At 38.9% G+C, this 13,539-nt stretch overlaps 1 protein-coding gene across 1 annotated transcript; it reads right to left on the bottom strand.

Moving 5' to 3' along the window:
• Window positions 1–200: 200 nt before the first annotated feature.
• Window positions 201–9,368, bottom strand: CA7 (carbonic anhydrase 7). The gene is given in 8 exon segments (XM_075160726.1): window positions 201–323; window positions 611–766; window positions 3,103–3,165; window positions 3,410–3,505; window positions 4,397–4,515; window positions 7,086–7,283; window positions 9,201–9,225; window positions 9,228–9,368. Coding segments are annotated over 8 exon segments (921 nt in total).
• Between the last annotated feature and the right edge of the window lie 4,171 nt (window positions 9,369–13,539).

The raw sequence follows: 13,539 nt of genomic DNA on the forward strand, positions 1-13,539 counted from the left end.
CGTTAAAAAGATCCCATTTCTTAAAAGAATGAGCAATTCAAATATAATATAAAATCAGAAGATTGTCCCCCTCCAAGTAGAGTGTTCATGGAAATGGCTTATTTTGTGTGTTCACTGAGTGATCTGAAGACCAGAGTTTCTGTTTATAGTATCTCAGATGTGGAAGCTCTTGGATATCTCAGGGCCGTTATCAGTTTTCTTCAGGCCTTGAAGGAAGCTCGAACTACTCTCCCCTTAAGAGGCTGAGGGGGACGAAAATTATTCACCATTTGGATCCTCTGGTCTTCCTCACTGGTGAAGAGGAGCATGCGGAATTTCTCCAGCTGTAAATTCAGGTGAAATAATTTACTGCTTAAGAGGGCAATCAATATTAATGTTTTTTAAAAAGGACCAAAGGAAAGTATTCAGTACATTTTAATCTATTAATAGATCTTTTCAAGCAAAGATCCTGGAGAGTATTAACAGAGAAAAACGGAAGACCTGATTATTGAACAGGCTGATTATTCACAGGCTAATGGTCTTTTAACTTATGCCCATTGCAAATCAAGAGTCACTGCCAGTTTATCCAGTGTTGAATCCTATAAGAACTGGGAGAGTATCAAAAGTTTACCTGTTTCTCAGAAATTGTGATGGGTTCTTTCAGCACTATCCATGTTACACTCTCATTAAGGGGTGGTGTTGTTAAAGAACCAAGGTACGTCCAGTAATCTAGACTCAAAGGCAGGAGACATTTGGGGTTGAAGCTTCTAAATTGAGCTTTTGTTCCCTGGAAAAAAAAAATTGATACTTTAAATTTATCTTTTTAATTTTAAGTGCAGGTTAAAGAACTCTTTCTGAAAGAGGAAAAAATGCTAAAGTAATATTAAAAATTAGGTGAAAGGAAAAGTCTATAAAGGTTTGGCTGCCTTATAACAACTGTTATCTCAGAGTAGCATGGCAAGGGTCATGCCTGCTGCTGGCTTACTCGACTTTGAGTTCTTGCCCCATTGCCTCTACCAAAGTTAAGGTCTTGTCACAAAAGATCTAAAAATAATGCAGGAAGTGTATTCTGTATAGTATTCAGTGTGAGCTACAGATAATATCATGGCAGAATTCCTTGTCTCATTACTTGCTATTTTCTATGCTTCCCATCTATTTCAGTAGAAAACTTGGCCCCAAACAGTCATTGTCTGCTAGGACAGAGGGGATCGAGTGCTAGGACAGAGGGGATGGAGTGCTCCCTCAGTAAGTTTGCAGACGACACCAAGTTGGGCGGGAGTGTGGATCTGCTCGAGGGTAGGAAGGCTCTGCAGAGGGACCTGGACAGGCTGGATTGATGGGCCGAGGCCAACTGTATGAGGTTCAACAAGGCCAAGTGCCAGATCCTGCACTTCGGCCACAACAACCCCAGGCAACACTACAGGCTTGGGGAAGAGTGGCTGGAAAGCTGCCCAGAGGAAAAGGACCTGGGGGTGCTGGCTGACAGCCGGCTGAACATGAGCCGGCAGTGTGCCCAGGTGGCCAAGAAGGCCAACGGCATCCTGGCCTGTATTAGAAATAGTGTGGCCAGCAGGAGCAGGGAGGTGATCGTGCCCCTGTACTCGGCACTAGTGAGGCCGCACCTCGAATACTGTGTTCAGTTTTGGGCCCCTCACTACAAGAAGGACATGGAGGTGCTGGAGCGTGTCCAGAGGGCAACGAAGCTGGTGAAGGGCCTGGAGCACAAGTCTGATGAGGAGCGGCTGAGGGAACTGGGACTGTTTAGCCTGGAGTAGAGGAGGCTGAGGGGAGACCTCATCGCGCTCTACAACTACCTGAAAGGAGGTTGTAGCGAGGTGGGTGTTGGTCTCTTCTCCCAAGTAACTAGCGATAGGACGAGAGGAAATGGCCTCAAGTTGCGCCAAGGGAGGTTTAGATTGGACATTAGGAGAAATTTCTTTACTGAAAGAGTGGTCAGGCCTTGGAACAGGCTGCCCAGGGAAGTGGTGGAGTCACCATCCCTGGAAGTATTTAAAAGACGTGTAGATGAGGCGCTTAGGGACATGGTGTAGTGGGCATGGTGTGTTGGGTTGACGGTTGGACTCGATCTTAGAGGTCTTTTCCAACCTTAATGATTCTATGATTCTATGACAAATATTGGCTTTAAAAATCAAATGTGCAAGTCTAAAATTAGAGGAAGACCAGTAGAAATAGAAGGAGGTGCTGCCTAAAGTAGTGATTGCCTTAACTACCAGTCTAGGGCAAGATTTTTCAGCCTATGGAAGTACCTGAAAGGTACTTAGTCATTCAGAAAACACTGTCCAATTGTCTGTAAAATTGCTCATAAGGAACAGAATGAGCAGTGGCAAACATGCAGACCTTCCATCACTACAACTGCGGGATAACTATTTCTTTCTTGCAAGTGGAAGAAATCACTTAAACATCAAAGTATCATTTAGTGTGTCTGCAGCCTACCTATTGCTGTGTAACTGCCTTCCTTTCCTGTCTTTCAAGCATATACAGAGAAGCGAGAAATACTATGCCCACTCAAGTATTAGATATAGTTTATTTTGCATATTAGAACTTATGCATGTTATATTATGCATTAACCTCATTTAAATCCAGAAAGGATTTGTAGTAGTCTAATCAGTCTGCACATTAGAAGGTGCAGCAGTTATCAATCTTCAGCAAAGCTCTCAGATATATCTGGTTAAAGACCACCTTCAGGTATCACTGTAAGAATAGACTAGCTCAGGACCTCATTAAGATTGTCCCCTGACAGAGCTTTGCAGCAGAAGATAGAAAGCCAGCTTTGACTTGTTAAAGGCTAGGCTCAATGGAAAAGGATTGTTTTGCTGAACGTAAGAGCTGAGCGTGAAGGGTCATGGAGCTTTTGATTTTAGATACTCTGTGAAAGGTAGAACCTCTGAGTGACTAGTGTGGTCAGCATAGCTTTGGGAGGCACCTGAGATGAGACAAATAAGCTGAACTTTAGAGGGGAAGAGGAGAATACAACTACAGTGATGTTCTAATTATGGGAAGATTTGTGCGGGCGATTTTCCATTTTTGTCTCAAACATGTACGTGAGCTTGATTTTTAAAGGATATCCCAGAAACAATTAAATTTAAAGAGCTTAAAACTTACTTTAAATTTTACCATGTACAAAGCATCAGTGAGTCTGTTCATATTGGCATGTTCTTTCCCAATCTAAAATAATGGAATAGAAGGTTAAATAAGAATGACTATAATTATGCTTTGAATAGGTGTTGTTTTCTTATCTGAATCTCAACATTCCTACTAAAGTAAGTTTAACAACAATTTGCCATTAGTTACTGCTTCCAATAAGTCATCTGTTTTTCTTAAGCACTTCTTAAATACATGGCTTGGTTCTCAAACGCTTGACAGCATAATGCTTTTCATCGTGTAAACATGCTATTTTTGTGATTCTTACCTCCAAGAAAACACCAACTACTGCCAAGCCATCTGGAGCTGCTGCTGCTTCTCCAAATGTTGCATATTTTCTAGCATTCCAGTGAACTAAGTGGAGCTTTAAAGAAAAATAACAAGAATTAAACAAATTAGTAATAGAAGCTGTGAACATAGGTTGTCTCATGTTAACAGGCACTAATGTAGGTTTTGCTCCAAAGGCATCTTTGGAAAGATGAGCAAGTTCAATCTTTTGGACCAGTCCATAAGCATGGACAGACATTAAACGAAGTTTCTATATATCAGCCTTAATTTGAAAAAAATCAGGCATTAACCTGTGACCCAACTTCCCTGGTATGGGCCTTCATCCTATGAAGCACTATGCTCTAGTACTCACTGGTAGACTCCAGGATGCTACGCAACTGTAGTATTTGGGATAGATTGTGCTGGGAAAGGCTGTGCCTTGTCCTAGCTTTGCAGAACTCTCTCAAGAGCCCTCACATGAAGCCATTTCTAAGCTATGGATAGCACCAGCATGGTGGTTTCACAGGTTGTGATCACCAGCTGAAGCCTAAACTAACTGTGCCAGGTAGTGGAGCTATACATGGCTTCTCAGCATCATGTTTGTGGTATATCCTTCCCATCTGTATCAGTAAAAGCATGTAATCAATTGTGTGCAGCAGGCTAAACTACACAGCAAAGGATTGTTAAAGGTGCTGTGTGAGCACAGCAGATAAACTGTGGGGCCAGCTGTGTCCTGTTGAATAGGATAAGATGGCTGAGGACCTTGGAGAAAGGGCTGCACTGGAGGGATAAGTTTGCATTCTAAAAACCAGGGTGATCAACAGATAACTTCAGTGTAAGGAATAAAATTCTCATTAAAGTCTGTGCTGACCTAACCATGGTGAGTAAGTAATCAGAATCCTAAGGGACATGCAGTCCGCGCTGCAGACAGTGTCATTTGTCAACAGCATTTGCATGAATTAATCCATCTGTAAAAACACGTCATTACCTCACATGGAAAAGGTTTGCCATCAATTGTATGCTCCGACCCCTGGCTGTGCTTTATCCCCCAGTGAAAGTGAAACTGCTTTAGCCGAAATGGATTCTCAAATGGACCGCCACTGATTGCTAGGGAGCGGAAAAAAAGAGAGGAAAAAGCTTACACATTCTTGCTTTTTAGCCTCCTGTTAGTAAAATCTAACCACTGTTGGCACAATAGTGGAAAAAAGCCAGCAGCATCTCCCAATTGCCAATATCAAAGATATGCATCATCCAGACATTTGGAAGGGTTGGATTTCTTAATGGAAAGCACCTGAATTCATGTAAAAATTTAAATTAAAATACATCGAGTGGCTACTTGTACAGAATTTTGTAGCTTTTTTGAAAGAGTATATTTGACATATGAAGATGTGGTAGCTTTGTTATGCCTTTCTTGTTAAACACAATAAATCCAAGTTGAATATTAAAAAAATAAATCACAATTTGAAACTCATGTATCTAAAATATTTTTGACAGTGCCACTTGAGATTTTGTGCAAAAGAGTGTAGATATCTTGAGCATCAGGTAGACAATTCAGCTCAGTATTTCCTCTTTGAAGTGTCTTTCCTTCCTGTGAAGGTTATCTATATTCTGTTTTCTTTAAATACCTGATCCCATAAAAGAGGTAATATAATAGCTTGTACTTTACATGACACCATTCAGAATCTCAAATCACCTTATAAAGGTGAGGAAATGCTGCAGAGAAACTTCATACATCATTTAGAAATAACGCTTAAGAACAGATTAATGTTTAAGATGCCACCTGTAGAAGATACTTTATCAACAGCATCAGTAATCCTCCTGTAATTTTATATGGCACTATATCAAATAAATTTTGCCCAACAGACATGAAAACCTGATCAAAGTCTTATACTAAGAAAATCAAAATTACATTTCGTATCTGTAAAGCGTTCATCCTCAGTGTAGTCCATAACATTTTATTGAAAAAATTAAATTTGGGGCTTGCGCAGTGCTACCACATGTGCATAGTTCCAGCTGGCCTTTATGCAGGAAACTGGCCTTGTCAAAGCAAAATTTTAGTATTAATTAAGAATGTAAGTACCTCCTAGTCTGTTTTTCTGAACTTAGCAATGCAATGCATCACTTGTCTCAAACATTATTTTAAGAAATCTAGCTATGATGGCTACTGTCAAAATTCTGTTGTGCCATTTATGCACAGCTGTGAGTCACTAGATCTATTTCAACACAACTAAAACCATTTTAAACCATGTTTCCACTCCTAGCAGTCTTCTTCCTTGAAAGTCTTATTAAAACAAGGCATGTACTTAGTGCAGAAAGGACAGAGGTCTTCATTCCTGCATGTGCTCTGAGTCTGTATCTCTAAATGCAGAGTAATAGGTGATGTTCTTAAACTTATAAAGCTGGGTAAAGAACACTGTTATGTAGATATATTTCAGCTTAGAATTGCACAAAAGTAGTTAGCAAGCTAAGATAATACTTCCAGATATATTTTACAAATTCTTTTTGTGGAACAACATGCTTAATGGATCTGTATATTAAGATTTTGGAAAATGCACATCCAGTCTTCTCTTCAAATTCACTACGGATGCTTGAAAACCTGACCATTCAGTTGGGCAGTTTTAGATTCATTCAAGAGGAGAAATTTTAAAACAAAATGGCTGGAATTTTAACCCCAGCCCTTATTTCAAAGGGTTACCAGCACAGAAAAGTCACTTCACAGAAAAAGTAACTTGTTTTGAGTACCTAGGATATCTTATTTAGCTAGAATCAATAAACACACCCAAATGGAAGATGAAATCAGCTGATAGGCTTAAAAATTGTTCGGAGTGTTTTTTTAAAATGCAGTCTTTCCATTTGTCAGCTACTTCATCTCCATTTGAATGCTCTTCCCCTACGCCACAGATGTAAAAGCAAGGTCTACTATGGAAGTAGAATTAACAGAAGTAATCAATCAATGCTTATAAATGAAAGCATTTATAGTCTCTGCCAAGAGACAAAAATAATATACAACTGCAGAGAGTCCAACATCCACAAGCTGCTACCAACTCAAAATTAGCTGAAGATTTTATAATTTCTGAAGAAACTGAACTGCTATGATGCACGGAATAAAGAAAACAATGCAAGGTAACAGTTAGTGACTGGTCCAGATACAACTTGGTGTGGTGGACTATATTATGACGACTACACTGTATGACCTGATCTCTGCTAATTCTCTTCTCTTCGCTACCCCTGGGCAGCGAGCCAGACAGAGCTGGCATGTGTGTTAGCATCTTTGATTTGGATGATCATGGAAACAGGGTAGTGAGGAGTGTACATACCTACTCTGCGTGCTGGATGTGGTCTAGGAGTGCTGGAGAGATGCATGGATTCTCTGTTTAGCAAACTGATAATCCCCATTTAAAAGGGAAGCACTGCAAACAAACTTCTGATTTTCCTGATGCAAGAGCTTTTCCTAATGCAGAAACACTATTCTGCTGTGCAATATTGCTAGAGAGACTTAAGTGAAGAAACAAACGTGAAGCTCAGGAAGACAAAATATTAAGGGCTCTGGTCATATGCCTTGTTCTAAACTGAAATTATATATCATATAAAATATACTATACAGGATGTACTTAATTGTTTCCCTCACTAAGTCACAAAATGGTATTCCGTGTTAGTTGGCTATGTGTTAGTCTCACCTGTCTTGTCATCGGTATCTTCAAACTCAACCATAACTGAATGGCCATTGTTGGAGATGTTGAGAGATGTACATGATTCATAGGAGATAATAAGTGGCTTCAGATTAGGGTCATAAACTGCTCTTGCAGAAACTATATCAATAGGTGACTGGCGGTTCCCTTGGGCAATAGGATAAGATTTGTGCCACTCTGATGGTCCTTCAAAAGGAAAGAAAGGAAAGCACCATTATTTTCTTCCTACTATACACAAAATAATCATTACAGGTTTTCATGAGGCTTGAAGTAAAGCTTGCTGAGCAGGAGTGACTTGAAAGTTCGGTATCCGAGAAGTTCACTTAAATTCTAAGCTGGTGTGTTTTTATTAGCACAAACAGGCTGCAACAAGATGGGGGATTCAAATATCTTGTACAAAACACACTGAGGAAATCACAGCACATCAACAGACGGCTATATCTTCAGTTACTTATGCCACTAATTTTCTGTGGAGTTTGTAATTACATTGCTAAAGTATCTGAAGACCTTCCAAGATGGGTGCAGGTATAAACACACTTGCATGCACACATACATTCTCCCAGAGAAACAGCATTTAGTTCTTCCTGGGAAGATAGTGTAAAAGCTCCAGTGATTCAGATTAGATGCAGATGACTCAATCTCTTAGCTACTGACTATGCAGTTATTTTTAAAACCATTTTATGACTGCAGTAAATCTTTGAGGCAGCTTCTTTCTTCGCTCATGCCCATTATGGTATCTCTCTACCCTGAATGAAGAGTAGAGTGTGATAATTAACATTTTTGGACTTCCTGACCCCAATAGAGTGGGGAGAAAGACCAATCTAACAATACAGCTCTCTGCTGCCAGAGCTGGAACATTCTTATGCTGTTTGAGATAACAAAACCTTATCTGTATCAAAGAATTACTTATTCTTACCGCTTCTTTTTCTACTTTGGTATGGTAGTGCAAGAAGCAATTAAATTCTTCTACTGCTTATATTCAGAAACTATTAACAGTAATGATTTTACTTTAACATTCCCAAGAAGCACATTTTTAATTGTAGCATTCTCACATACTTTCACAAGTGGAAACTTTTTTTTTTAATCAGGCACAGGTATTTACCCTCCTCAAATTTATATAACAAAAACAGTGATCTATTATACTCTTATTTGTCTTTGGCATTTTCTGAAAAGCTAAGCTTATAAAATAATATCTTTTCTCAGCCTGCCTATAAAGCAGATTTAGGACTTAAATGCTGTTACACAAGCTTAGGCAATATAATTTTTCTCTTATGAGCTTTGTAAGAATATACATGGCTTTATTACTACTACCTATATGCCCAAACACATAACACTATCTACTAGCACTAACCAGCTTCACTTAGTGTTCAAACTTGCTTTTGGACACACAGAAACTAAAATAATTGCTGTTAAGAGAGAGAGAGACTGGCTCCTGAAGGTTATGCAAAAGACTTTTGTTGGACACTCAGCAGCTAAAATAATCGCTGTCAAAAGAGAGAGAGACTCCTGAAGGTTATGCAAAAGATTATCTTATTGGACAACACCAGTCACTCATCCATCCTTCTCTGTAAAGGATACAGGTGCTATAAAACACTATTGTAGGAATCTTTCAGTAGCTTCACATATTCTCTCACTCTGTGACACACATTCTTGGAGGTGGAAAGCAAAGGAGGATGACTAAATTAAAAACTGTCAAATCAGAAAGCATAAACTGTTCTATAAGAGATCTCTGATACTGATCTGCACAATTTATTGATGTTCTAGAAATATATAACATACACCTTATTTTATTCACTTCTATGGAAGCCTAAATATCACTTTTCAACAGCTACAGAGGATCAGAAAATCTATTACTGCTCTACTAAATCTTCTTTACTTAAAAGAATTGCTTTTGGAGAGACAGACACAGTTAATCCTTTTCATAACAGCTTTTTGGAAAGGGACTCATCTGTAGTATCTGCAGCCTGAAGCAAAACCAGTCAGTACTGCTTCTCTCAGTTTTGGAACATTGATTGCAACAATGAAAGGCAGCAGGCACAAGTTTGTGCATCTTTTGGTGCCACTTTCGGGGTGCTATTTATTATCAATAAAGTAATTAATTACCTGCTGTATATACTTGATGCTTGCAGACATCGAAATGCAGGCAGCTCTGCAGGGCTCAGGCAACAGTTCTAGAAAGAAAACGAGTGGGGGAAGATAGAGAGATGCAGCATGGAAATGCTATAACCTACCGTCATCCTGCCCATATCCCCAACTGTGGTGGCCAGTCATTACAGGGGAGCTGCACCCTGCTTTGCTCTCAGCTCTTTGATCAGGGCACTGCTGCTTACCTGCCTTTATAATGGCTCACCGTGGGATAGGGTCAGCCCCTTAAAGATACAGAGCAACCAAAGCAATTCCTGCAGGACAGGGAAAGCAGACACGTTCCTCCTGCTCCCAACTTTGCTGCTCCTGCTCCTGCTGCTGCTCACTCTACTTGCTAACTCAGCACAGGAGAAGGAAAATGTAAAACTGAGATAACTGAAGTCTCAGGACTTAGAGAGGAACCAAGACTGTCCAGGTGGCATGGGAACCAAATTTAGAAGAAAGTAGTCGTATTTTCCCATTCTATACAAGGAAGCACAAGCTGTAACCTGCTCTGAGCATCAGGGCACAGCAATGTGTGCAGATTGTAATGGGAATTGCCCTTCTCTTTTTTACGTTCTGCAGAGGGAAACATCATCTAGTTACTGCCTCTCTTTTCTTAAACATTCTCTCCAGCTGCAAAAAATGAATGATGTTTCCACCTGATTTGTAATTAAAACTTCAGAATCAGTGCTTAGATGAGATGGGGAACATTCTCATCTCAGAAAAAATTACTTGTGCTACTTTTAAATAAGGTAAAAATCACACTAATTAAGGATAAATTGGCAATCTGATTTTTTTTTCTTTGTAACTCTAAAGAAACTTTTTGAAAATAAAAATGTAATTATATTAGGGGACAGAACACAGCAGACTCTAAAGAAAGGAGCTGATCTGTGAAGCCTCAGGTATCTGGTATGATCCAGTAGCTGCCTGCACCCTGCTAAACCCATGAAGAGGCTACAATGAGATACCCAATCTGCAGCTGTAAAATGTCTTAAGACATCTTTGTGGCAAGAAAAATGGCTCCTTGGCAGTAATTTTGTCAGATCTGAGGAAATGCTGTCTGTTAAGACTACATTTTATAAACATATTGATTTTCACAAAGACAACAGCACACAGAAAGAGGGATTTTTCTATTATGCAATCAAGAAAATGGAAGAAAAAAAATCAATGAAAGCATTTTATGCAATTTTTATATTGTGGTACTGCCTTGTAAGAATTCATTTCCTTTTTCAGGAGCTTTCCATAGGAGCCAGCTGTAAAACTTTTGAGATTCACTGATGCAAGCTAAATCACTCAATAAGGGATGTAAACTGCTGTAAAGATGTCCACAGAGTAGTTCTACAATGACTTACTCGGGTCAACTTCTCAATTTACTTCTGTTAATCTACTGTGATCTACTCAGGTCCCTGCGTAGGCCTGACACACACCAGGCACTGACACTGCAGGTATGTCTGTGGCCAAATAGTCTGCACACACAGGTCCTCATGGTGACTCAAATACTGGAAGTAGTACAGCAGCGCTGCCATTTGCTGCTTAGTAGTGCGAGAAGTTGTGATGCTTTGGTTCTTATTCTTGTGTGGCTCTGTGCTGTGTTTGTAGACAGGGAAGCCAGATGTAGACAGTCAGTCAGTTGCAAATAGTTAGGAAATCTGTTCTAGACCATGGGAAAAAGTACAAAAAATACCAACTTACCAGTGAAAAGAAGAAATGGAAGAGGAATTTTGTATGTGAAAAAAGCAGACTATAGATTGGGGAAAACCATATGCAAGATAGAGAATACTGAGCAACTGTTTTCAAGAGAAACTTGAAGACATGGCAGGAAGTGGACTCCACAAAATGGAGGTTTAAATGGTTGGATTTAGAAAAAGTGAGAAGGGGGAATGACAATACCTGCGAGGAAAGAACAAAATAGCTTGAATAAAATTTTAGCTATAAATGATAGCCAGTGTGTATAGGACAGTTTAATGTGCTCCCCCATCAAATCAGCCTTCTTTTTTTTTTTGAGGAAAATACTATGTTTTCCTTAAAGCTGCTGCTTACACAAATATCACATTATTCTGTATCCCTCATGCCTCTTGATATTGGCTGCCTCTAAGACTGGACTTTCACTGACTCTGTCCTCAAATTATCATTTATCACTTCAAAAGTTGCAGTAGTAATGTAATTCTGATCTCAATTTTACTAGCTTGTATCGAGGATAATTACATCACACTTGTGAACTTATGGAAGTGAGAAGAACAGAGTGGTAGGTGCTTAAAGGGTGGATTTCTCCAATGCTGAGCTAAAAGTGAAGTACTCGTGATTTCCACAAATTTCTCATGGGCTTTGACTACATCTCAAAAGTGTCTGCTTAGCAGTGAATGACAGGAAGACGTAATTCCATCCACAACAGTGAAATGTTTCAAGCTACCTTAAAGAATAATTCTGTCTTCCCCAGTCTTCATATTTATGGTTTTATTCCTCTTTGACAATAATGATGAGTGAACAGAGCAGCAGCCTAGGACAAATACATGGGTGCTTCTGAACCTGTCACTATGTTGTGATACTGGACTAACAACAAACGCTGCAGTTTTCCCATCCCTATATATGGAATAATTTTCTTTATGATTTAATTTGAGTTCCCTTTATTAAAATTGCTGTATAAGAACTAACTATTACAATTAGAAAGCTCCAAGTAAGATTGGAATGCCAAATAGAAGTTGAACATATTAAGCTTTGCAGGTTTGAGGAAATTGGATTTTTGAATCTCTAAGGCAAGTTGTGTCTATAATACAGATCTGGAGTCATTGGGAGGTATTTGCACAAGATTATGTCACTTGAGAGTAATGCGTTTGGTATATATCACTGTAGAGGGGCAGAGCGGCGTTTTAGGAAACGTGAAATGAAAGAATAGTTATTTGTTTCCAAGGTGAATGGTTAAATGGCACTCTAAGTGTATTTGCTTAAATAACTTGGCAATTATCTTTGCTGAGCATCTTTAATAATGGCAACATACATTTGAATGAGGTGTCATGTGCCTTCTTTAATGCATATGAGTGTGTCTGATGTGTCATTGCCTATTAACAAAAATATGGCAGAAATACAGTCAGTTTGGGTACAGGCTGCTCACTCTAGACCCTTTGAAATACAATAGGTAGGAGCAGATTAAATGTTAAAACATTCATCACTCCAGAGCTTGCCTACACCTCAGGTTCTTGAAAGAGTATCTTATTTATCCAGGCGGCTCATCTCTCTTCTTACATTGCCGTTACTAATGCTGGCAGTTTTCAAATGGGAGTTATACGAAGGTGACATCTGTTTTTAATATGTGCATTAAAATAATTTATAATGAATCCAGAAAATGCACAAAAATACTTTACAAGGTAAATATAAACAGGAGGGTGTACTGCCAACACTAAACATTAAAAAGCAGAATCAGTCCAGATTTTTTTTTCATTTTGTTAGTATTTTATTTTAAAAGTGACTGCCTACACTTGTTGATTGGCCATAGAAATTTCAAATTTTATATTCTCAAGTTTTTCATTGCAAACATAAAAACGTGATGACTGTATATTGAGATTCTCATGCATCCAGTGTAACTTCAGGAGCTGAAAGTGGTAATCCTTCTCCCACAGCTACATAGTGAGATTAATGAGATTTCTAAGGGAAAGAGCTCAACATTTATTTACTGGGAATCTCTTCCTGGCATAAGGGATTCGGAAAAAAAAAAAAAGGGTCCCTAAGTAAAGAAAGAATTGAGAAGAAAATGACAAAAAGGACATACATAAAATCAACAGACAATTTTGCAAGAGAAAAAACTTGAATAAGATATGGGCCAAGAGGAAAAAAGGAATTTATTTGGAACATTCTTGGGAATGTGGGGCAGAAAAAGAGGAACTGGGTACCTGGCTCCCTAGGGAGTTTCCCAGCCTTCACATGCCATTTTTACTATTACTTATCTTTGATTTTTAAAGCTATACACACTTGGCTGCTTTATACCAGAAATGGGGTCTATGGAACTAAGTCTGAAATAACAATTCTTATCATTTATGGTTTGTCCAGTTGAAACTGTGTAATTGTAGCAGATAGCAAGAACAGAATGAGTCAACTTTTGATTTTCGTGAACAGAACATTCCTACAAATGTTGCAACCAGTCACTGAAATTTCAACCGAAGGAAGGATTTACTGTAACATAGCAAACACAAAGCCTGAGAAAAATGAACTTGGGAGGAGATACTGTATATGGGAAAACAAAAGAGGAAGCACTGTGTGGTATTAAAACGTCATCTGCAAGGTATAAAACACTAAATTATAATTGCACTGTTGTATACTTTAT

Source organism: Calonectris borealis, chromosome 12, assembly GCF_964195595.1.
Source record: "Calonectris borealis chromosome 12, bCalBor7.hap1.2, whole genome shotgun sequence".
NCBI lineage: Eukaryota > Metazoa > Chordata > Aves > Procellariiformes > Procellariidae > Calonectris > Calonectris borealis.